At 45.6% G+C, this 25,660-nt stretch overlaps 1 protein-coding gene across 7 annotated transcripts; it reads right to left on the reverse strand.

Moving 5' to 3' along the window:
- Positions 1-1,411: 1,411 nt before the first annotated feature.
- Positions 1,412-18,365, reverse strand: LOC122113544 (paired immunoglobulin-like type 2 receptor alpha). 7 transcript variants are annotated; one of them, XM_042686561.1, is made up of 7 exons: positions 18,230-18,365; positions 17,625-17,990; positions 14,792-14,967; positions 8,301-8,326; positions 5,699-5,748; positions 5,248-5,318; positions 4,249-4,286 (listed from the first exon to the last, which is right to left on the reverse strand). In XM_042686561.1, the coding sequence occupies exons 1-6, from the start codon at positions 18,282-18,284 to the stop codon at positions 5,281-5,283; spliced, it is 711 nt and encodes a 236-aa protein (XP_042542495.1). In that variant the 5' UTR covers positions 18,285-18,365; the 3' UTR covers positions 4,249-4,286; positions 5,248-5,280. The 7 variants fall into 7 exon arrangements, with proteins under 7 accessions (XP_042542494.1, XP_042542495.1, XP_042542489.1 ...); XM_042686555.1 differs by lacking the exon at positions 18,230-18,365 and having other exon boundaries at positions 17,625-18,162; XM_042686560.1 differs by lacking the exons at positions 4,249-4,286; positions 5,699-5,748; positions 18,230-18,365 and adding an exon at positions 1,412-1,434 and having other exon boundaries at positions 17,625-18,162.
- Between the last annotated feature and the right edge of the window lie 7,295 nt (positions 18,366-25,660).

Here is a 25,660-nt window from a genome sequence, read left to right on the forward strand (position 1 = left end):
CAGTGCCACTTCCGGCTTTTTTCTTTTTGTTTATGTGGTGCTGAGGAATCGAACCCAGGGCCTTGAGCATGCAAGGCAAGCGCTCTACCACTGAGCCACCTTCCCAGCCCTGCCGGAATCTTTATACCAAGTTTCAGAAATATTTACGGGAAGATTGTACTTATTAGTAAGATTAGCTCCAGACCAGTCCATTAATTGAGAATTAGTTCCAGAAATATTGGTAACAAATGGCTGCACATGCCTGTACCTTATTGGATGAGGCTCTCCTGTAGATTCTACTATTTGTGAGGAATTAATGCAACAGGGTATCCTATAGGATGGAGTAGAATTTGCATAAACTAAGTGCCCAGTTGGTAAAGATGTCATCTGTATATTGTACATTTGATTTTTGTCTTGGATCCAAATTTTATGAGTCATGGATCACATAGAAGTACAGCCTGGAGTGGAGCTTTTAAAATTGGTGGTAAAGCATAAAGGAGTTCCAATACCTGAAGCTGAGAAATCTCCCATCTTTGTATATTGGATGAAAGGATCGGGAGCTGTACCGTATGATGATCTATTGACATGAATGAGTAGTTCAACTCCCTCCCAAGTTGTAGGGTGCACAGTTGGGAATCTGGCATGCAAGCCCAATGTGTCAGCATTTGTGTCAACTGAATGAGCCTCCACAATCCTAACGTAATGCTCAGGCAACCAGCGGGATTTATTTTCTTCCTGCAAAAAAAACACAAACATGTCCTCGACCCCATGTTAAAACCGGATCGGGCCTGTGTCAAGCACCTGTTAAAGGATCCTTCCACTTAACTTGGGCAAAAGCTTTTTGCTCTCTCTCTCTCTTTTTTTTTTTTTCCCAAAACCACTGTGCTGTGGAAAGGCCATTATAATCTAAACTTAAAAAATTTAGTACAAATAAAGCATGAGAAGAATATTAACAGGAGAGAAGGGCTATAACTCCCCTCTTTTAATTTAAAATTTTGGTGTTTTAACAGCCCATTGGCTTGTTTAACAATTTTTTGTCCTTGAGGAATATAGGGAATACCTGTAGAGTGAAAAATCTGGTAAGATTTACAAGAAGTTTGAAAAGCTTGTCCGACATATCCCGGACCATTACAGTTTTATTATGTTTAGGAAGTCCCATAGTGGCAAAGCAGTGTAGGGAATGAGCAATACAATGTTTGCTAGTCTCCCCAGCAAGAGGAGTACCCATAATAAAATTAGAGTAGGTATATGGTAACATGGACAAAGCGAAGCCATCCAAAAGATGGAATCAGGCAGGAGTTTAGTCTACTTTTTCCACGGTGGAGGTGGTCAGGGTAACGATGTAGATTTCCTCCAGGTGACTGTCAGGCTGTAGCAGCAGCAGCAACAGCAAGGTCTCTCAGTGGCTCCAAGGGACTGTCACACCTCTTGCTGGGCTGTAAATTTCTACACAAACTGGTTAAGGATACAAGTAATACATAGGCTTGGCAGGCTGTGGCCCCACTAGTTTTTAAGACTATTTAGACAATAGCCCAGGACAAATTACCAAAATGACAACCTTTTTAACTAGATAGTTTTTTTAATAAGGCTGATTTTTTAGGCAGATATAGAGGGCTCAGGCCTATACTACTATTTTCCATGCCTTTTTTTTGTCTATTTTGTCACTTTTTTTTTTATGACTCTGGTCCCTTGTTCTAAAAAGGGGATGATGGGCGAAGATTCATCTTCTGTAACTTCTTCAAGCTGACTCAGGGGTGTTGATCCTACCTAGCCAGGAACCTATAACCTTAGTCTGTTTTACAAAGAGGTTACCAGGGTTAGATGTCATTAAGAACAATATTTTAACTTTTGACAAATGCAATATTTTAACTTTTGACAAATGCACAGACTTTTTTCTGGCTACAGCAGTGTAGCTTGTTTAGCACTTTGGTTTGTAAAAGCATCTTTAGGAATGTGACCTCTAGTGACCCTAACAATGCCTAAGTCACCTGTGCAGGCCTTTAGACAGATGTTAATGGAAACACACTCTCAGGTTTACAAACTTTTTTCTTGAGAAGATAAATTTTATGTAGCTGGTGTTAGCTCAAAAGTTATTGCCAATTAGGGCTTTTGGCACATACAGGGGTTGGGATTTAAACCATCCCCCACATTTTATAACTTTAGCTTTTTAGTACTATCACAGATTACTAACAAGTTTTTGTCTCTACAAAGTAGATAGTCATGGATATTAGGCATGTTTACAAACTATCTTTCCATGACCTCCTGGCTCTGACCAATTTTTGAAGGGCCATGCACAAATGACTCTAGGATCTGACATTTCTGTCATCCAAGCAGTGGCTTTACTGTCTCTGGATGCTCCTCCATTGCTCTTGTCCCAGGAATGCCTTCTCTACACTGGGATAAATGCCTCATTGGCATTTCCCTTAGCTGGTCGCTGGACTTGAACTCGGGCCTGAGCACTGTCCCTCAGCTCTCCAGCTCAAGGCTAGCACTCTGCCACTATGAATCCCAAAGCAACTCTGCTTGCTCTTTCAGCACCCTGCTGGCTGAGTAGAGGTGACAGTCTCACAGGGACCTTTTTCTGTCTGGGCTGGCTTTGAACCAGTTTGCAGATCAATGATTCTTATAAAAGGCCACTTTGCTCCAATTAAAAGCAACAAGGTGGTCAACATAGAAGTAGCTTCTAAGCATGCTCTTACCTAAAACTTGTTAAGAGCCAAAGTTACATCTGACAAACTTATAAGAATCCTCTGTGCTTTGCTCTTGGCTTGCTGGAAACTTAAAAAACCTGTAAGAGCAAACTGGAATAGCAATTAAGCAATTATTTTGGTAATCCTAATTTTTTCACTTTGAGGCAAATGTTAAGAGTAATTTTACTTTTAAACTTTATATCCAAAAATCCATTCCTATTTTTTAAGCCTCCTATTAATCTCTTTTATTATTTTATATTTTAGTTTTTAGTTACATTAAAAAAAATCCCTTAAAATCTTGAGGCCAAGTGTTACTCATTGTCTCTTGTCTGCTTGTTTTAAAACAGATACACATTAAAACTTTTAAACTCAAATGAAAATTTTTCCTTAATGCAAGAATTACAATCACCATCACTGTACCAAGAAGTTAAACTTAACACATTTATGACTTTTAAAAACATATCCTAATGTTCATCAATGATGTAGAACATCATTGAAAGCAAGTCACATTATACAAATACATTTTTTAACCCTCTTTTTAAGTCCAAGGGGCAGTTTTAGCAATACTGATCAGATCATCACATCACTAATTTTTACCATCATGTTTCTAGTATTTATCTGTAGAGAAAAAGGACAGAACAAAGCTGGGCCACTTGGCCCCTCCTATGGAATGGGCACGCACCTGATCTCACTCTTTAGGGTTAGATGAACTGCGTTTGTGCCAGCTTGTCCTCTTTCACCATGCGTGGACTCCTCCCATGGCCCGTCCCACCATGTATGACCAGCTGAACTGCACTTTTGCCTGTTTACCCCTTGTCCCTAAAGATAGGTCTTTTGTTGGCTTTTAAGTTTTTTCCTTTTCTTATCTCTTGGTTTTTGAATGAAAATACACAGTTTTAGACAGACAGAACAGGTAATGTCTCTGACAGTGTTAAACAAACTTTTATATTTAAACTTTTAATATTTATCCCCAAATTTTAGCCAAGAGAACTAAATTCCAAACAGCCAATGCATTTTTGTTAAGCCAGATAACTTGATTACAGTGTAATCAGCCTTGTGCATTTTAAAATACCAGATTTTTTAAATTTTCTAAGTTAAAGAATCCTCAAAAAGTCATTTAAAACAATGTGAAAAATTTTTAAATTTTTCGTAATGTCCAAACCTCATAACCTTTTAAATTTTAAACTTAAACTTACCAAATTGTTACAGCATGCTGATAATTTTTATCTTGAACATGTTCACAAACACATACAAAACACACACAGATCTTAAAGCACGCAAAAATCAAAATCAGTTGTACGTACATTTAAAACTGGTACCAATTCTAAAACAGAACTAGACAAGACAACAACCAAAGGCTGAGTTGGGGCTAATGGGCCCCCAGTTTATCCCTACCTCAGAAAACACACAGAAGTAAACAAGACAGACAAGTGGCCACAAAGACAAAATCAGGTCTCAGTGAATGGGGCAACATCTCACCACCATTCACAAGTGGGACTCAAATCCACTTACCAGGGGACTCAAACCCCATCTACTCACCTCTGGAGGATTTTTCTTTTAGATTCCTGCAAACGTTGACCCAGGGGTCTTCCAAAGTGGAGGAGAATTCCCAGTCATCTTGGGGAGAGGGAAAGAAGTCCCTAGTGGCTGTCCCCTCAGACTGACAGGTTCTCCCCCATACTCAGACCCCCTGGGCCGAGGCCCGAGGCTAAGATCTTGCTGGTGTCACTTGCAGGTGGTCAGTGGCAGTTTCATCCGGCTGCGAATTCTCACTGCCAGCCCTTTTAAGTTATTGTTAGATTCTCCAGGTTTCTCACCGCCCACCTCCCCTACTTCTGGATCCAGAGAGGGTGGAGGAGGTGGCAGTGAAGGGTAGAAAGGGGGGTCAGTTTAAAGTGTAAGTAAAACAGAAGGAGCTAGAGAGAAACAGATATTGAGGGGGTGTTAGCCAGTCTCCTCCAGGCTCTCACATCAGGATGAATCTGAGAGAAGAAACATTCCAAGAATTCCAAAATACATACACACAAACATTGAGACAAAGCACATTTACAGCATGTGCATTGTAGACTGTCAGACAGAAAGTGCTGGACTGCATACAGGCCCAAATGTCCACACTAGTGGATAGTTTACCCTGATGGGGATCCGGGGGACGTCTCCCACCGGACTGTCTTATAGTGCGTCTTATGGCTGTCTTATAGCGCATCTGCCAATACTCTTGCCAACCCCAATACAGAACCTGCAGGCTACACAGATACCAGACAATCACAAAGCAGCAATGTTTTAACTTACCGGCCATTTGCATCATAGTGTCCCTGAATCCTTTTTTTCATTTTTTTTTTTTGTTGTTGTTGTTGCTAAGTTTTTAAACTAATGGTTCCTTCCTCCAGGAACCAGGGGCATACTTCCTCGACAAAGCGAAAGAAACATTCTAACTGACTCTGTCCAACTTTCACTCCTCGAGCTTGAAGCATGCCCTTAAGAGCCTGCACATATAGCATGCGGCTCTTACCTTGACCCATAATTTCTTACTCCCGACTATACTATCTCCCGCTCTCTTTTTCCGGACGCATCCTCTTACCTTAGCGGGGTCCTCTGCGGTGATCCCAGGTTTTCAGGTCCCTGTTCGGGCGCCGGCAACGAAAGGGAATCCTGAATTAGGGGGCGGGGACGAGAAAAATAAAGACATAGGGCAAAGGATGGGATCGGGAGGTCTGCAGCTCAAGACTGCAGCCCCATTTATTATTAACTTTCCCTAATATATACTATTAGAAGTCAAGAGGTAACATAAGGTTACAATAGTCCAGAAAAACAAGGAAAATTTCAGTAAAAACAGAGTGCAGTAAAAACAAGACAAGGTCAACTGGTAGAAAGTAAAACAAACTCTGCAGACATAGCAAAGCAATCCCGGGCACCTGGTGTTTTTTAAGTAAGCCAGCTCCTTGTATGTGCCTTCAAGTGGCACAGGGGTCAAGATGACCTTAGAGCTTTACTGTCGGCTCCCAACAGGGAAGGAATGGTATAAGACTTACTTTTATAGCCAATATTTTCATATTTCTTTTCAGTGTCTTGGGAGACTTCCCTGCAGGGGCACAGGAGGATAGGAAGGATATCAGAGGCTAGTCATGAGTGGGTTTAGTCATATGATAGGGGCTGATTCCATTTGAGGGGGTGTCTGCCCTGACACACTCATTGCGAACCCAATGGTGTTCAGAACGAGGCTGCCTGAAAGGTGAATGAGGGGAAGCCCTTGGCAGCATGGCCATGAACTTGGCCCTCAGCATTATTCAAAGTATGTCATTTTTTGGAAACTGCTTTGTGGCAGTGTGTGGGGACACTGGAGAAATGTGAGGTGCCAACCCTGCTTGTGTCTGAATGCATTGCCCTGCCAAAAGTGGGAGAAAATACACACACACACACACACACACATTACTTAGTTTTAGGGCCTTTGATCAAGTAGGCAGGCTGGGTCCCTGGAAGGAGACTGGAAGAAGGGCTGCTAGCCAAAGAAGGCACAGGGCAGGGAGAGGAAGGATGGAGGGAGGCTTTGAGTAGAAACGTGTGACATTTGTGTGTGTGTGTGTGTGTGTGTGTGTGTGTGTGTATACACGTATTGGGGATTAAGTTCAGGACCTGTGTTCTTGCTTGCCTTTTTCAGATTTCCAAGTTGCTGGGACTAAATATGTGACTTGCTCTTCCAGTTGAAACGAAACCATGTTAGCCACACCTGAACTTGCAGCTTTTGGCTTTTGGATGGTTAATTGAATGTGGACGCTGCTGGCTCACACCTGTAATCCTAGCTGTTTAGGAGGCTGAGATATGAGGATCGAAGTTCAAAGCTAACATAGGCAGGAAAGTCTGTGAGATTCTTATCTCCAATGAATCACCAGAAAACTGGAAGTGGTGCTGTGGCTCAAGTGGTAGAGCACTAGCCTTCAGCAAAAGAGTTTGGGGACAGGGCTGGGTATGGTTTAGTGGTAGAGTGCTTGCCCAGCATGCATGAAGTCCTGGGTTTGATTCCTCAATACCACATAAACAGAAATCAGAAGTGGTGCTGTGGCTCAAATGATAGTGTGTTAACCTTGAGCAAAAGGTACTGTGCCCAGGTTTTGAGTTCAATCCCCAGGACTGGCAAAAAAAAAAAAAAGAGTATAGCGACAATGCCTAGGCCCTGAGTTCAAGCTCCACTGCTGACCCCCCCAAAAAGTCTCTTCAATTCAGATAATAAGAAAAGGCAAGAAGAAAGGAAGGAGAGATGAAAGGGTAGGGAAAAAAAGAGAGAGATGGAGGAGCTGGAGCAGAAGATGCCTAGGGGCCATGGCATGTTCACCAGGGGAAAGGATATGGGACAGAAAAAAGCAAAGTATAGGAGAGAATGATTGGGCTGGGGATGTGGCTGAAGGGTTAGAGCATCTGACTGTCAAGCTCAGCTCCCTGAGTTTAATCCCCAGGTACAGCCTCGTCTCTAAAAAGACAAGAGAGTAAGATACACAAAGGAAGATGATTAAGGCTGAGAGGAAAACAGATAAACAGAAGCTCAGAGACAGGGAGGACAGCAGGAAAGAGGAACCAAAGAGAGCCACTTGCTGGTAAAGAAGAGACTGAAACTCTGTGCTGGTCTCATTGTTGGGGGAGGGGGCCTGCAGGATGAGGAGGCTGGAGCGGTAGGGTACAAGGCTGGACACAGACTAGGTGAGTCATGGGCCTCTGAGAAAGACCCCTGTGTGTTTCTTTTTTCTTTTTCTTTTTTAAATTTAGCTAATTGGCTAACAATAAATGCAATTTCATGAACTTATTATTTGCCATACATTTACAGATTCTTATCCATTTTCCTTAAAAGACCTATAAACCTCAGCAAGAAACAATTCTACATAAAAATGTCCAAAGCAAGTGTAAAATACTTTTCAGTAATCTACAACTGCTAATGTTATTTTTCGTTCTTATATTACATCATTGAATAGGTAGCAAAGATTTTCCCCATAAAAGAGAGTAGGAGATATATCTGTAAACAGAGCACAGTGAAAAAAATCTTTTTCAAAATGCTTTGGTCATTTTTATAGGCTTCATTGTGGGTTGCTAATATGCCCCTATTTTTGTTTTTCTATCCTTATTTTGCTTTTTTACATGATCTTTAATTAGTCAAACAAAAGGATTTCAGTTCAACATGTCAGTTTGTGAACACAATGAATCTTGACCAATATGTCTCTCTCTCTCTCTATATATATATATATACATATATATATCTTTTTCCTACTCTGGGCTTGAACTCAGGGCCTAAGCCCTGTCCCTGAGCTTTTCTGCTTAAGGCTTGTTCTCTACCACTTGAACCATAGCTCCACTCCCAGCTTGGTGGTTATTTGGCAAAAAGTGTGTCAGGGTCTTTTCTAACCCAGGCTCTCTTCAAACCATGATCCTCAGATCTCAACCTTCTGAATAGTTAGAATTACAGGCTGTGAGGCATGGGTGCTCAGATAAAATCTCTCTCTTATTTATTTGTGCATGTGAATTGTATAAAGTAATAGGTTTCACTGTGATATTTTCCTACTTGTTCTTATAGGGAAACTTGTAAAGAAACCTCCCAAACCAGCACCTCTGTCTCACTCACCCTGCCTCCTTGGGAGGACAAATACTCACCCTGCTGGGGATTGTAGTTGTCTGGCCTGTAGAAGAAGCAACATGGTGTCAGTATGACTTCCTTGTGATTCTCTGTCACCTTCTTAATTATGTCCTATGTTCAGACCAACCTGAGGGAAATGGAGGAATGGGGATGCTCTGCCCCAACCAGTCAGGGCAGTAAGTGAGGCCAGCCATACTTGTTCTCTTGTCTTCCACTGCAAGTCCTAAGACAAGCCCTTCTGGGTCCATCCATCACCTCTTCATCCTTGTCTCCCTACCCTCTTTTTTGTTGGTCTTAGGGCTTAAACTCAGGGTCTGGACATTGTCCCGTCTGGTTGCTCAAGGCTAGTGCTCTACCACTGTGAGGCATAGCTCCACTTCCAGTTTTCTGGTGGGTAACTGGAGATAAGAGTCTTGGAGACTTTCTTGCCCAGCCTGGCTTTCAACTTCAGATCTGAGCCTCGTGAATAGCTAGAATTACAGTCATGAGCTACTACCCCAGGCCCAGCCCTCTCCCTTTCTCTTTTAATTTCTCCCCTACTTGACCTCCCTTCTTACCTTTACCCTCCACTTTCCTCCTTTTCCTTTCTCTGCACTCACACCCATCTGTTTCCATGTCCTCACCCAACATGGCTTTCCTTCTGAATATTGGCTATTTCTGGTCCCAGAGATTAAATTCATGGTTGGAATCCTGTTCAGATTTCTGCTGCTTTCCTGGACCATTCCTCACCCCTCAGCGGTTCTTCTTTCCTTATTAGGGGTCTTGGCACCTTCTATTCTTTTTCTTTTTGTTTCTGTCAGTGTTGGGGCTTGAACTCAGTGCCTACGTGCCTAAACTGTTTTATTTTGTTTTGTTTTTGTCATTAATGGGGCTTGAATCTGGGCCCAAGTGCTGTCCTGAACTCTTCAGCTCAAGGTGATCGCACTACTACTTGAGCCACAGAGCCACTTGTGGTTTTCTGGTGGTTTATTGGAGGTAAGAGTCTCATAGCTTTCCTTCTTGGGCTGGCTTTGAACCATGATCCTCAGATCTCAGCCTCCTGAGTAGCTATGATTACAGACGAGAGCCACCGGTGCCCCGCTGCCTGAACTGTTTTGCTGAAGCCTAGTGTGCTACCACTTTTAGCCTCAGTTCAGTTTTCTGATGGGTGACTGGAGAGCAGAGTCTCACGGACTTTTCTTCCCAAGCTGGCTTTGAACCAGGTCTCAGACTCCTGAGTAGCTAGAATTATAAATGTAAGCCACAATGCCCAGCATGCACCCTTCTGGAAGACTACTTATTTGGCTGTACTTGACAGTTTACTTCAGGATTGTGCTGTGTTCCAGCCATCCATCCATTTGTCTGTCTTTGTACGAGTACTGTGTTGTTTTGCTCAGTGTAGCTTTGAGAACTTTTTATGAACTCAAGCAGTACAAGTCCTCCATAATTGGCTATGAATTTCAGAAGATGAATTATTCATTTTTTATTTTTTTGAATTATTCATTTTTGAAAAAAGAGTCATTGTGCAAAAAAGATTAGGTATGATGCCCATGCCCTGAGTTCAAGCCCCATGATCAGATTTCATTTCAGACTTTGATCTGAGTTGCATTAAATCTGTAGCTTGGGGGCTGGGAAGGTTGCTCAGTGGTAGAGCGCTTGCCTTGATTGCAAGAGGCCCTGGGTTCAATTTCTTAGCACCACATAAGCAGAAAAGCTGGAAGTGGTGCTGTGGCTCAAGTGGTAGAGTGCTAGCCTTGAGCTGAATTGCTGAGGGACAGCGCCCAGGCCCAGAGTTCAGGCCCCATGACTGACCAAAAATAAAAATCTGTAGATTGCTTTGAATAGTGCATACATCTTGTTTTATTCTTCTAGTCAACAATATGAAATCTTTCCATTTCTTTGTGTCTTCTTTAATTTCTTTCAATATTGTTTATGTTTTGGTATTAGTGTGTAAATCCTTCATTTTCTTTGTTTCTGTAAGATCTGCTCCTGGAAGGTGGGCAGACTCCCCCCTCCTCTCGGCTAAGTCTCTACCCAGTACCTGTATCACCTAGGTAACTGGCATACCTGGAGGTCACATTCCTGGCTGACCCCAGTCATGCTTCCCATTGAACCAAGGGAGGATCCCAGGCATCCAGGCCACATATGCATCTAGTGTGGCGACACCTTCCCTCACCTGGCTGCACCTTCTCCTCTCTCCTTCCCTACTTAAACCCAGGTCAGACCTCAGCCTTCCCCTTTGGCCATATGGTCTCCATCTGGCATGGTGGGGGCAAGCAGCTCATTAAAATAAACTTCTCTACCTGCCTGAATAACTCGTGGTGTTCTCCTTACTGTCTACCTAATTAAACCTAACATATTTAAATACCTAACATAAATGGTGCCATCTGAACTCAGGAAGGGTTTAAAGTCAGGATAGGCAGGATTCCTCTCCGTTTGTTTTGTTTTGTTTTGTTTCTCTCTTTTTCTAGTTTTTCTCTGAGGACTATCCCCAGTTCTGACAGCCCTTTTCCCTCCAACTAAACTGCTGCGAGATGCCATGCTAGGCTTTCCACCAGTACCATTGCTGGCCTCCACATCTACGCTACACCATTTCTCTACTCTGGTGAGTGAACTACTCTACAAGTTCTCTGGTTTTCTGTTTGACTAGATGTGACGCCATACCAGAAATCTCCTGGGCCTTTAGCTGAAAGGCCTGTCACCTCCTGAGCTGAGGAAACTTGGTTTTGGGGGGTTTGACTATTTCTCCCTAGGGGGCGCTAGAGGATGTAGGATGTAGGATACTCCTTCCATCCAGTAAGCTCTCCTTCACTCACCAGACTGACTACCTCCAGTGCTTTTAATGGCATGCTGCAAGTCATGCCCTAGCCGGGACACTGAGTTGGAATGCCTCTTGCAATTGCAATGAGGCCTGGTCAAAATATTTTTGCCAGTAATGGTCAGAAATCTTTTTACTTTCAGGCTCTTCTTTGCTCTTTCCCTCTTAATTTTCTTTTTCTTTCTTTCTTTCTCTTTCTTTCTTTCTTCCTTTCTTTCTCTCTTTCTTTCTTTCTTTCTTTCTCTCTTTCTTTCTTTCTCTCTTTCTTTCTCTCTTTCTCTCTCTCTCTTTCTCTTTCTTTCTTTCTCTCTTTCTCTCTCTCTTTCTCTCTTTCTCTCTTTCTTTCTTTCTTTCTTTCCTCTTTTGGCTTGGGCATGCAAAAGTGCAATGCAGGCTGGGTCCCAGGGACAGTCTTCTCCATTCTCTCTCTAAGGCTGGTCATTGTAGGTTTGAGACCATATCTAACATCAAAAGAAAAGTAACTGCTTAGAAATTTGGCCTTAATACTAATTGGATAATTGCAATCACTGACCTAAATACAGTACTTTCTCTTTTCCTCTCTTCCTCTTCCTCTCTCTCCCCCTCTATTGTCTGTCTGTCTGCTTGCTTGTGCTTACTTTATAAAACTCCAAGTCATACCATCCTGATAATGTGCCTTGCCAACAAAGCTGACTCTTTTCACAGATCCTGGAAACTGAGGCCCAACCAGCTAATGTGCTTTATTAGCAAAGATGTCTAAACTTGTTCTGTTGTCAAAATTTTTGGCTGTTGAGTTTTGCCTTGTATTTTGTTTGGCAATGCCTCTTCTAGCACTGACCATGTGGTTTTAAAATATTGGGCAAAATAATGTCATCTTACTGCTGGAATTCCAAGAGTCTATGGCTGTTACTCATGTTTGCATGCTGTAAAACTTATGTATACAGTTTGTGTGTGTTTGTGGATGTGCGCACGTGCGGGCATGTGCCTACATGTGTGTATGGCTCTGTCTAAGAAAATTTGTTATCTGGCATTGTAATCAAGTTATTTAGTTTAGCAACGTAAGTTTTTTGAAGACGCGTTGTTTTTTTGTAAATTTCAAATCTCTCCACTATTCAAGGTTTCTTTTTCTCGTGTAACTTAATTTGGTCTCAGTGTAACTTAATTTGGTCTCAGTGTGTATAATTTAATTTGATCTCAATATAAGTTGAAAAAGCCAAGGATAGCACCCAGGCCCATTCACCAGTCTGTAGAAATTTGCAGGTAACACAGCAGGAGTGACAGTCCATCCAAGGGATGCAGCCTACCCCAGATCCAATCCATCTCTTCCAACCTGGAAGATGGCCTCCCTCACTCCCACCTAGACCATCCTGACTACTTCTTTTTTTAGGGGGTGGGGGTAGTCCAGTCGTGGGGTCTGAACTCTGGTCCTGGGCACTGTCCCTCAGCTCTTTAGCTCAAGGCTAGCCACTTGAGCCATAGCGCCACTTCTGGCTTTTTTCTTTTTGCTTATGTGGTGCTGAGGAATCGAACCCAGGGCCTCAGGCATGCAAGGCAAGTGCTCTACCACTGAGCCACCTTCCCAGCCCAATCCTCACTACTTCTAATGTGATAAAAAAGTAGACTGGACTGCTGCCTGACTTCTTCACATGCAGCTGGTTCCTGTTGGAAGACTGCTTTGGATTTGCAAAAACTACTACTCTTGTGTGACGTTCTTTCTGCAACTTGGTTAACTTAGGCATCGTTAGGGTCACCAGAAAACAAAGGTGCAGGTAAGCACTACTCACTTCTATTTGATCTCCTCGTTGCTTTAATTGGAAATAATAAAGAGTTTTTTTGTAGCAAAGATTGCAGTTCAAAGCCAGCCCGGGTAGAAAAATCTCTGAGACTCCATCTCCCAGTGAACCAGCAAAAAGGCAGGCAGGAAGCATGGCTCAAGAGACTCATTTCTAATTAACCAGCCAGATGCTGGAAATGGCACTGTGACTCAAAGTGGTAGAGAGTTAGCCTCAAGCAGAAGTGCTTAAGGACAGTGCTCAGGCCTTGAGTTCAAAGCCTGTGAATGCCAACTGGGACAAGCTATCCCAGCCATGAACGCTGAGGGGACCCCGCCACCACCTGCAAGGATGAAATCAGTCCTGACAATGAAAATCCATGGAGAGGAGTAAGAGGAAATAACATTCTAATTGGAGTCACTTTATACTCGCCCTTTCAAATTAATCAAACTGGGAGATAAAGAGAAATAGTTCCTTGCCCCCGTAATGTCCATACCTGTCTACCTTCTAACTGGACAGGAACTTACACTCTTTCCTTTGTTACCTGACAGTTTAGAGATTTTTTTTCCCCTAAGTGTTTTTATTTTATTGGCTGTTGCTATTATAGATGAAATGACAATCTTGACTTTTTTCTTATACGCCATATAAGGGCTCTTCCTGGTCCTAGCCGTTTCCCTCCATCCTTTGCGCTGCTGCAGCCTGGCTGCCCTCACACACAGATGCTCTCCCTGCAGGAGCACACTGTGACTGCTCCCTGGGATCTGATGTTGTTGACTTTGATTTACAAGACCCCCTTCTCTCATCTCCCCTTTCCTCCCTTTGAGTATCTTCTTCCTTACTCCCAGCTCTTTCCTGGCTTGTTGTTTTTATTATCCTTCAGAGATTTTGTCTTCTGCTAAGCAGTCCTCTCTGACTCCTTTTCTATCCAGTGACGTTGTTTAGCACTACTACAGCTCTCCCAAAAAACAATGAGCACCAACACTTCTGAGTGCAAAATTCCTTGAAAAGTAAGCTCTGTTCTTGTTTTGATTTGCCAAATTCAAGCCAGGCCCTTCAATGTGTGCACTGGTTCAGTCCTTGCTGAATTGAGACAACTTCCTGTCCCTTCTGATTTGTTGTACCTTTCCCAGGGCTGGCTGTCTCTTCTCCAGCAATCAAAAGGTGAAGATGGATGACTCAGGACTAAGTCATGAGAGAAGACCTGGTAAACCCTGACATCATGTGCTATTGTTGGTTTGCACAGACTCACTTGAGGAGGCTTACATAAAATATAAATTTCCAGTTAGGACAGCAGATATTATCCTGGCACTGAGGATTCAAGGCCAGCCTGGCCTATATTGTGAGACCTTGTCTCAAAACAAAATCACAGAAAGCAGTATCCCTAAGCACAGGCCTCACAGACTGATGGTTTGAGGAAAGCCCAGGAGGTATCTGCTTTTTTTATTTTTGTGGTGCCAGTTGTGGGGCTTGAACTCAGAGCCTAGGTGCTGTCCCTGTGTTTTTATTGCTTAAGGTTAGTGCACTACCACTTGAAAAACAGCACCACTTCCGCCTTTTTTTGGTAGTTATTGAAGATAAGAGTCTCATTGGGTTTTCTGCCTGGGCTGGCTGGAACTTTGATCCTGAGATCTCAGCCTCCTGAGTAGCTGGGATGATAGGCGTGAGCCACAGTCACCCTGCAGTTATCTCATTTTTTTAATCGGTTGTGGGGCTTGAACTCTGGACCTGGGTGCTATCCTTCAGCTCTTCAGCTCAAGGCCAGTTAAGAGTTTTGTTGACTTTCGTGCCCGGGGTGGCTTTGAACCTAGATCCTCAGATCTCAGTCTCCTGAGTAGTGAGGATTACAGGCGTGAGCTGCCAGCACCTGGAGGTATCTGCATTTTTATAAAGCATCTTAAGTGTTTACAATGGAAGAGTGTCCCCAAGGAAGCATGACGAGAGGCCAGCTCTGGACACTTACCTTTCTCCATCTGAGGAAGGCCATCAGTCCCAGCACTCCAATTTTGAATGTAGCAGTGAACATCACAACCCCAACAAAGGCTCCCAGACTCAGGGGCTGAGACTCTGAGACTGTGAAGCCAGCTGAGGTAACTTCAGAGGCTACACTGGTGCTTCTCTCAGTGGTGGTCTTGATGGCTGGGGAAAAAATCAGAAGGCAGCAGATGTAGAGTGGGACTATGTGAGTGACCGTTCAGATCTTGTTTCTTTGTTTTGTTTTTGTTTTTGTTGGTCATGGAGCTTGAACTTTGGGCCTGGGCACTGTCCCTGAGCTCTTCAGCTCAAGGTGAGCGCTCTACCATTTGAGCCACAGCACCACTTCCAGTTTCCCAGTGGTTAATTGGAGATGAGTCTCACAGACTTTGTGTATGCTTTGAACCCCAATCCTCAGATCTCAGCCTCTTGAGTAGCTAGGATTACAGGCGCGAGCCACCAGTGCCTGGCTCAGATCTTATTCAGAGGAAAACTGAGATGGGAGCATTTCTCAGAGATCCATTCAGATAGGAAGAGGGGGGAGCTTAGAATCCAGATGAACAGGGCTGGGGTAAAGGGACACAAAAGTTAGAGCAGCTGCCTAAGCAAGTTCCAGGCTTAGAGTTCAACCCAGTATCTCCAAAATAAACATAAGTTTAAATCCTGATTCTGTATCATTTTTCAATAGTGAATAAAAAGTCACTTCACTACTGATAAATAAATCACAGGAATAGAACATTATTTTTTGACATAAATCTATGGAACATAAAACATATCATTTAACTGTCTTGCAAGAGTGAATTTTGGTGGCACTGAGTACATTCATGTTGCTGTGTAGCCATTACTGACTCTCCAATTCTGAAATTTTCTCTGTACCCACTAAACTACTCCTTTTGTTCATGCTTATTAGAAATTAATTATTAAAAAACAAAAACTGAGTGCTGGTAGCTCATGCCTGTAATCCTAGCTATCTAGGAGGCTGAAATTTGAGGATCATAGTCTGTGGCCAACCTGGGAAGGAAAGTCTGTGAGACTCTTATCACCAGTAAACCAGGAAAAGGCTGAAAGTGTGTTTGTGTCTCAAGTGGTAGAGCAGCAGCCTGGAGTGAACAAGCTAAGGGACAGGCCCTGAGTTCAAGCCACAGGACTGGCACAAAAAAAGGAAAAAGAAATAGATAAATGAATTACCTGTAACAAAACACTACTCTATGCCCCATAATTATGCATACATAACAGTTGATTAGAAATAAGATGAAAGGCTAAAAAAGAATTAATAAAGGCATAACTCAATGGAGAACTAAGAAATTTTTTGCAAATATGCTTTTCTTGTTATTATTAAGGTGTCGTTATTAAGGGGCTACCATTTCATAAGGCAGCTGTGAGTACAGTTCCTTTTGGACAGTGTCACCTCTTCCCTCACATTCCCTGTTTCCCCTGCTAGCCCTGCTCACAAGTTGCATAGTTCAATTTCCACACAGTGTCTACTGAATACCATGAGTATACATTTGAATACCATGAGTATACATTTGGAGATCTAGAGGATTTTAAAATTACTTAAATACAGAATTTATATAATAACATTCCATTTAGAAAATAAAACCTAGAGTTGGGAATGTGGCTCAGTGGTAGACATGCAAAAAGCCCTGGGTTGGATCCACAACATTGAAAAAAATAACTGTATATGAGTGTTGTATTTAAATAAATGAATGACTATAATACATAATAAAAAGAAAACCAGAGTAATACTGATTTATTAAAAATCCTGGAGTATGACTAAAGAATAGTTTAAATTCGTAGCCTGTCTTTGAACTTCAGCCCTCAGATCTCAGCCTCCTGAGTAGGAAGGCTGAAAGATGTGAGCCAGTGGCAATAGCCTAGTTAAATATTTGCGCTCTCTCTGTCTCTCTCTCTGTCTCTGTCTCTCTCAGTCTCTCTCTTTGTGTGTGTGTGTATGTGTGTGGCCTTGCAATCTCACTTGCATTTTTGCTCAAAGCTAGCTGTCTATCACTTGAACAATACTCTCTTAGTTTTTCACTGCTTACTTGACGACATGATTCTTCTGACCAAAACATTTCTCTCTGTACAGAATGAACTGCCTACTGTTGTTGTAGCATGGTGGTGTAAGAGAGTGAGGGTAATTAATGTATGCACAGTGCTAGGCCAGTGGGGTTCACCCTGCAAGTGCACCAGCAGTACAAACAAGTGCAGCATGGGCGCTAAGAGACACAGTGATGAGAAGAGCATGTGGGCTTGTGTGGGAGAATGGGGCTGGTGAGGGGTGGGAGAAGAGAAGAATGGAAGGGAGAGGAAGCCCTGGACAGAGAAGGGGAGAGAGGTATTTTGGGGAGGGAAGGGGGGAGATTGAAGGTAAGGGTGCAGGAGATGGTGTGGGGTTGCAGCAGGCCTAGAAAACAAGGAGACCATCCATCAGACACTTGCTGTGTATTCTGGGCTGAGCTCAGGGCTGTGGGAAGAGCAAGATTGGATGCAGATAACACAAAAAGAAGGCAGGACAGGTCGTAGGGAAGTCAACTTAACAAGAAAGTTAGGGAACAGGCAGGCCTGGAGTGCTAGTGTTAAGTTAGAACTTGGACAGTTGTGGCAGGGCTGAGGCCCAGGCGTGGGATTGGGAGGAACCTCAGAGGCCACTGGGAGGCAAAGAGGAGGGGAAGCAACATCTGTTTGGGGATGGTAATTGGTAAAAAGAAATAAGGAGTGAAAATGGCAGGGTCCTGAGAAGAGGTCTGAGGTCAGGAAGAAGAAAGTGAGAAGATTTGAAGTGTGAGGACTGAGGGGGTGTGGAGCTGGGGAAGGGGGCTCACCTTCAGTGATGGTGAGTTTGGTCCCTTCGATGGACTGCAACTGCTGCTCACCCTTTTCCTTTGTCTTCAGATGGACGCGGCAGAAGTACATGTTCTCGTCCTCCTTCCGAAGGTTCAAAATGGACAGGGAGCCTGAGGTCCGGTCCTTTGTGAAGTTCAGGACCAGCCGGTCCTTGAAATGCTTATGGATGAAAGGTGGGGTCATGTTGTAGATGAACTCCCCGTGGAACCACATCCATCTCCAAAACACCTTCACCTTGGGATACCGGGGCAGCTCCCAGGAGTGGAAGAAGCTGAAGGGGATTTCGATGGAGCCTCCCACAATGGCAGAGAGGTGTTTCGGCTGCGTCATCCCAAAATCTCTGTCTGGAGGAAAAGGGAGGAATGTGAAGCAAGTCCCTGCCAGAGGGGAGGCAGAGACGAACCCCAGATGCTCCTGCACCTGCATCCCCAGGGTCTGGTGGGACAGATGGCAGGGCTGACCCTCTCCAGGGTTGGGAGAGGAAAGTGGGTGAAGGGTTGGTCCTGGCCACCTCCTCCCACACAGCCCTCTGCACATGCCCAGCCCCCAGGCTCCCTGTGGCTTGATGGTTTTGGCCACTCACCAGCTGTCAGGACTCCTGCAGGCAGTAGCAGCAGTGCCACCAGGACCCACCCCATAGCTGGTCTCCTCTGGAGGAAGAGGCCTGCTGAGGGCCACAGCCGGAAAAGAGGCCCTGACAGAACCCTGGGACTTGCACAAGTGGGGTGAGTGTCACGTGGAGATTCTGAGTCAAACTTCTTTTTCCAGGGCTGAGGGAAGATGTTCACTTTCCCATCCCCACCTCCTTGTGGCCCACAACTTCCTTCCCCATGTGGCTTCTCCTTTTCTTAAAGGGCAGAAGGGCCTCCCTTGTGCAGTCCTCCAGCCTCCACCTCCCATTTGGTGCTGAGAGATTCACCTTGCCCTTGGCCTCACCTGTCCCAACTTGACCACCTGCCTTGTCTGATCCTTCGCTATGGTCTGTGCAGTCTCCATATCCCCTTCTCATCCTTCTCCCCGCCCTTCCCCCCAATTTCCCTGCCTCCCATCTCTGGGTGTCTCTGTCCTTGACTCTTTTTTGTAAGGGGGGTTGGTCCGGTCGTGGGCCTGAACTCTGGGCCTGGGCGCTGTCCCTCAGCTCTTCAGCTCAAGGCTAGCGCTCTACCACTTGAGCCACAGCGCCACTTCTGGCTTTTTTTTCTGCTTATGTAGTGCTGAGGAATCGAACCCAGGGCCTCATGCATGCAAGGCAAGCGCTCCACCACTGAGCCACCTTCCCAGCCCTGTCCTTGACTCTTGTCCCCCAATCTTTGCCTGTCTCTCTTCCCAGGGAAAGGGACTGTCCAGGGCCAGAGCTGGCTATTTCAGAGAGGAAGGTGGGCATGAGTCTTTGCTCAGCTCTGCTCCCAGAGTCAGGTCTTAGAAGGGATGAGGAAGATGATGGTCCTGGGATCACTGGAATACCAAGGCCCAGTGGTGTGTGCTTTTTCCTTGTCTTCTCCTTGAGGCTGGATCCGGGTCCCCCAGTTGCCAGGCAAAACTAAGACCCTGGCATCCTTGCCGCCTCCCTGGTGATTGGCTGCCACCTTCCTGGTATGCATAGATGACACACTCAGTGAACTGGGGTGTCATGCTGCCATGCTGGTGTCTTTGTGCCAGGCCATGTGGCATGAGGTAGATTTGGCTCTCGACTTCAAGGTCCACTTTAGCCTTCTGCTGAGTTGAGGCTCTGGCTTGGCTGCATGGCACACTTTCTGGATACTAATGTTGGAATACCAAATTCCAGCAGTGGGGAACCCGGGAGGCCCCCAGAGGTCAAAGAAGACTCAGAGCAGCAATGAGTCACACATTCCCCAGTCCATGGCACACTCTGACAAATGAGAGGAGAGGGGTGGAGGTTTGGTGATGCACAGGCTGGCTCTGTGGGAGTCTGTGCCCCGCTGTGCCCAGGAGGAGCCTGGTGTCAGCTTAATGAGGGGACAGGGAAGACGGGGTTACGGGTGAGAAAGTGTCATGCGGCCATCACTGTGTGCAGAGGGTAACTTCCCTTTTTCCTCAACTTCCCCTTAACCATTGCTGCCTCTTTTGTGCTACCCCCCAAGCTTGCCAAGCTGTCTCTGCTTTCTCTCCCCATGTGCTTTCTTTTCTTCCCACAGGTCAGATGTTCTGGGGACCCCTGGAACTATGCTGGTCTCCAAACCCCCAGTGCTTTGTTCTCAGTTTCCCAGTGTTGTAGGGTGGAACATCTTGATACCTTCATTGGGGAAACTGAGGCACTGGGTCTTTGGGCTGAATTGGCCCCCAATAGAAGGTAGTCACCAGAGAGGGTGTGGTGCTTCCAGGAAGGGACCTGGCAGCCTGGGAGCCACCCTCAGAGTTGCATTCTGGCCTTGTGCAAGTCATCTACTCAATTGGGGATGGATGAGCCCCAGAAGAGGCCAGCCATGGACCGCACTCCATGCTCATGGGACAGGTCAATGCTGCCCCCTGTGGTGTGCAATCCCACCAGCAGCAGTGTGGGGAGGTGATTTATCTGGGCCTGGGAGGCACTTGAGGCTCCGGTGCTCGCATGGTCCTGGGGAGAGGCAGATTTGGAGGCTCAGGTGGGATTCATGGTCCATATTTTGTGAGCATCTGTGTCCTCCCTCCCTGGGATCCAGATCACCTGCTCAAGGCCGAGCTGTGTTCTTTTGTTTTCTTTTAATGCAGTCCAGGGCTGAGGCCCTGGGAACAGTGCACATGGCAATAGTTGAGCCTCTGGTGCCAGGATCTTACACAAGGTGGCCATGGTGGTCCCCAGGCTCCAGGCTAGCACAGCTGGGCCCCTGGGAGGGAGGCCTGGGCTAGCAAGCATGGGGTAGAGGATACCTGGTGCTCGAGCTGGTGGAGGCTGGGCCAGGAGGACTGACCAGGCCACCAGGCTGAGGCAGAGCCAATGGGGGCTCAGGTGTCCAGGGCCCAGGGCTAGTTTCCTTAGGCCAGAGGTTGTAGAAAAAGGAGGGGTCATTGGAAGGGGGTCTGTGGTCAGGGACTGGGACTGGGGACTCAGGCAGGTCCTCTCCATGGGGTAGGAGGTGACAGTGGAGGTGCAGCTGCCAGCCACTCCCACCATGTGGGCACACTGTCCGTTGTACTGCTGTTCACACCTGGAGGCCTTCCTTTCCCTGAGAGCCTCCCCTCCTTCCCTGGGCTCTGGGATCCCTGAGTGCCCCTCCTCCATTCCGGAAAGACTGAAAATGCCTCATTCTGACCAGGCCTAAGCAAGTCAGCCAGAGCAGAGTGGCTCCATACTGGGAAGTCATCTGGCTTCAGACCTTCAGGCCCTTTGCCCTTCTTAGCTTCCCCATGAGCAAAGGGAGAGGCCACCAAATGCCGCCCCTCTCTTCCCTATCCCTTCCACATCAAGACACCTTCCCCGATGCCCCTCTCCTCTGGATCCACCCTGGCTCTGGCTTCCATTGCTGTCCTCCTAGACACCTGGGTGTTGAGGCTGTGTGTGGAACGGAACCACCTGGCACCAGCTTTGGTTGGTCCCCTACTCACTCCTGTGGCTACATGTGCAGGCCAGGGTGTGGGGACACCTAGCAGAGGCCTAAGAAGGAAATGGTGCACAAATGCCACAGAAGGGGTCCCAAGGCCTGGATGGGAGAGACAACTCCCACATGCCTGTTCAGGGCTCCAGGCACAGAAGGAACAGGGAAGAGGTGTGGTCAGGCCTTGTGTGGCCTGGCTGTGCAGGGGAAGATAGAGCTTCCCGCCTCAACCTCCCTGTCTGGAAGAATCCATCTCCCACCTACTGTGTAACACCTGCTACCTCCAAGCAGCAGCCTGAGGGGAGCTCAGGTCACAGGAGGAAGGTCACCAACAGCCATGGGGAATGCCAGAGACTTCACAGGTAACTCCAAGCCATAGAGGAAGTCTGGCCATATATATACATATATATACATATATATATATATATATATATATGCAATTAAAATGTACAATGGGACTTAATGTGCTATTTGCATACATGCATGTAACATACTTTCATCATAATCATATATTACTTTTCTTTCTCTTTTTGGTGGCACTTGGAGCTTGCTAGGCAGGCAATTTACCACTTGAGACACAACCATAGTTGTTTTTTACATTAATTTTTCAGATGGTTTTTGCCCAGGGCAGCCTCAGACTACAATCATCCTACCTCAGCCTCCTGAGTAGCTGGGGCTACAGTGTGTGCCACCATGCCCAGCTAGATGCTGTTCTTGTGGCTTTTCTGGAAGCAGTGCCAGCCCTATGTCCATCAGAAGTCCTGATTGATGTCCCCAGCCTCCTTTGGGAAGGAACCAGCTCAGTCCTGGGCAGTACCAGCTGGGCCTAATGCAGACTGATGGCCAGGAAGCTGACTGCGATGAGCACAAACACAGGCTCTTGGAGGATCCAGTCTCTCCAGAGAAATAAAGTGGGTATGAAAAGCCATTGTGTTTGTACATAATTTCTGTATGCTGGTCCTCAGGCTTGGATTCAGGGCTGGGCACTATCCTTGAGCTTTTTCACTCAGGCGCTGTTGCGCGTTCTCTATAAAAACTACCAGTTGAGCCGGGCTCCCGTGGTTCCCGCCTGTAATCCTACCTACTCAGGAGGCTGAAGTCTGAGGATCATGGTTCAAAGCAAGGAAAATCAGTGAGACTCTTATCTCCAATGAAGCATCAGAAAACCGGATGTGACCCTGTGGGTCAAGTGGTAGATTGCTAGCCTTGAACTGAAGCGCTCAGGGACAGGGCCCAGGTCCAGAGTTCAAGTCCCATGACTTACAAAACAAAAACAAAAAACTACCAACAAGTTGGGTGCTGGTGGCTTATGCTTATAATCCTACCTACTCAGAAGACTGAGATCTAAAGATTGTGTTCCACAGTCAGCCAGGTCAAGAAAGTCCCGCAGAAAACTTATTTCCAATTTAGCACCAGAAAACCGGAAGTGGGTTTGTCCTTCAAAATGGTAAAGCCATAGCTTTGAGGTAAGAAAAAAGCTCAGGGACAGCACTAAGGCCAGAGTTCAGGCCCCAATGCTAGGGGAAGGAGGGAACCAGTTATATAACTCAATTAGTCTTTTTTTTTTTTTTTAGTGGTATTGAGCATTAAATGCAGGGTCTGTCACTCATTAGACAAGCACTCTACCTCTTGAGCTACAGTTTTGCTTTTAATTTTTCAAATAGAGTCTCATGCTAGCTTTGCTCAAGCTAGCCTCAGTTCAAGAGCCTTCTAATTTCACATTCCTGAGTAGGCTAGTGCTCTAACAGTTGAGCCACAGCTCTACTTCTAGCTTTTTGCTGGTTAATTGGAGAGAAGTCTCACAGACTCTCCTGCCTGTTCTTCATTTGAAACCATGATCCTCAGATCTCAGGCTCCTGAGTAGCTAAGATTACAGAACTGAGGCTAGCTCAGTGCCAGATTTTAATTTGTCTTTTTCATATTTTCTGTTCTACATGCAGAATCCAACTTTGCCTGGTCCCAAGTCAGGCAACAAGCAGATATAAAAAACCAAACCTACAGGTAAGCAAGCCAGCTAGAAGTGAAATGAGTCCCACAGTTAAGGAAGGGCAGAGGCAGAGAGTGTGAGGGGAGCTACTGACTCAGTTCCAGGACCTGAGAAAGCAGGCAAGAATGCTGATGGACACAGGAAGGAAGTTAGAGCCTCCTCATTTGCATGCTTTCTAAAATCTTAGGTTCAATGTGGGAGGGGGAATTTCAATTTCTAGTCAAGAAGGATGACTTCCTGGAGAAAGCAGGCTCTGAGTAGAAGAAAACCATAAGGAAAAGAAGATCCAATGAGGAAAAAAAATGGAGAAGATTGGGAAACTGGAAGCCACTCAGAGAATAGACCAGACTGAAAATGAGCAGAAGATTGAAGTAGATCAGGGACTATATGTTGTTTGCCCTTGACAAGCTGTTAATTATAAACAAATTGCCTTCATGTTTGGGGGGGGGTGGTATAGGCATGGCAGATGAGCAAGATGGGCCCCTGAAAAAGAGAACGAAGCGGGAATCTCCAGGCAGTAGATGCTCCTGCACCCATAATCGAAGCAAAGAAGGGCCAAGGAATCTGGGCCAGCCAGGTGAGTCTCAGGGTAGAAAGAACTTGAGGAAATGACGTTCATGTCTGCATCTCTACCCTCCTCTGATTATTTCTGAACAATTCCATGACTAAGAAGGAATGATATGCAGAATGAAAAAGCAAGTCTCCTATTGTATTCAGCATACACTATTGACAAATAATGGTTATTGATCAGATTGACTCCAGGGATAAGAGAACCATAGGGGAAGAAAGTGTTTAGGTATTGTCAATGGCTGGCTACATGTGTCAGCTTATTCACCCCTATTTTGGGTTAACAGCCTTCATCTTGGTCATCCACAAGCCAGGCCCTGCCACGGCTGTGTATTTCCACCAGCCCTGGCTGCATCAGCAACGGAGTCTGGATGCCAGTCCTGGTAACACGCTGGTGTGTCACACGCAAGATGCCAGCTCTAGAATGTATTGTCTCTGCTGTAAAGTGCTTTCCCTGGCTACATGACAGCTATAAGATGTATTAACTTTGCTACGTGCTAGATATAAAATGTATTGTCTCTGTGATAGGAAGTTTTCCCTGGCTGCAAGCCAGCTATGAAGATTTCCTGCCACAGCCCCTTCTTCTGCCTTTGGACTCCGGACACTCTCTCTACCTCTAAGGCTATGAGAGCAGCTTGCTACTCTCTATCCCGCCAGAGATAGCCTCCAGCTGACATTAACACTTCTTTCTTCTAAGTGACTGTCTGTCCGAGTGGTTTTCTGGGTTGGTGCTTACAACATGGACGCGTCTATGTTTGTTCCTTTTATTCCTTCCCATAGCTCTATGACTCTAGACACTTGGCTTTTAACTATAAAGAAACAAGGCTCTCAAAAGTTTAAATACCCATTATTTAATACCCACATTTAGCAAATGAGTGATCCATAGCTGGAATCCAAACCCATATTCTTTGTAGTGAAAAAGATGATCTTTTCCACAAGTTTGGTTTTGTTTTGTTTCAACACAGGAATTTGTGAAGTTGACTTGTAAGAAGTCAGGATAGGCCAGGTGGCAGTGGCTCACACCTGTAATCATAGTTACTTGGGAGGCTGAGAGCTGAGGATAATAGGTCAAAGCAAACCTAGGCAGGACAAGTCTGTGTTAACACAAAAGGCCAGAAATGGAGCTGTGGCCCAAGTGCTAGAATACTAGCTTTGAATAAAAGAATTCAGGGGCAATGCCAGGCTTTCCGTTCAAGGCCTCCTACTGGCATCACACACACACATACACACACACACACACACACACACACACACACACTCACACACACAATTAGACTATCAGTTTCATTCCCTTTTCATTTAGTTGTAAGGAAAAATTTCACGCTCCTCTAAGCAAGGCCTCAGCACCCAGATTGTCTAAAGAAAAAGAAGTGAGAATGGTGCCCCAGGGCCAGGCCCCACCAGCTTGTCACGGGCCCGGTTTCTTGTTAGGGAAAGCTTGGCCTTCACACCCGGAGCTTCTAGCTGAGGAGGTTATTCATGTCCCGGCTGAGGAAGGAGAGTCCAGTGACCTGGACTTTGAGCAACTCATGGAAGACATTGGGAGAGAGGCAGAGGAGCGAGGGGAGCTGCAACACGGAGATAGCGCAGAGGACTTCCCCATGGCCCTCTTTGAATAGTGCTGTGCTCCTACCCTGCTCCTGTTCTCTGGAGCTGCTGGGAGAGCCTTGGAGCCATGTCCTTGATCAGCTATTGAATGTTGGGAGTTGTTGGTTTGACACAAAGTTCTTGTGCAGTTACTGTGTTAATAAAGCAGATTTGGTTAGGTTTGTGTGTAGCCATGTGCTCCCTTTCAGCGTCTTTTCCTCCTCCCCTTGGTACTGGGGCATATCCTATGAAGGAGGAGGCTGTCCAGCGTGGGAACCTGGGAAGGATACTGAAGCCTGACTCCTGGGCAGGTCTGGGTTGCCACTGTGGCTCAGCTGCT

The sequence above is a fragment of the Dipodomys spectabilis genome, unplaced genomic scaffold (genome assembly GCF_019054845.1).
Source record: "Dipodomys spectabilis isolate Male_0828 unplaced genomic scaffold, ASM1905484v1 ptg000098l, whole genome shotgun sequence".
NCBI classification, from domain to species: Eukaryota; Metazoa; Chordata; class Mammalia; order Rodentia; family Heteromyidae; genus Dipodomys; species Dipodomys spectabilis.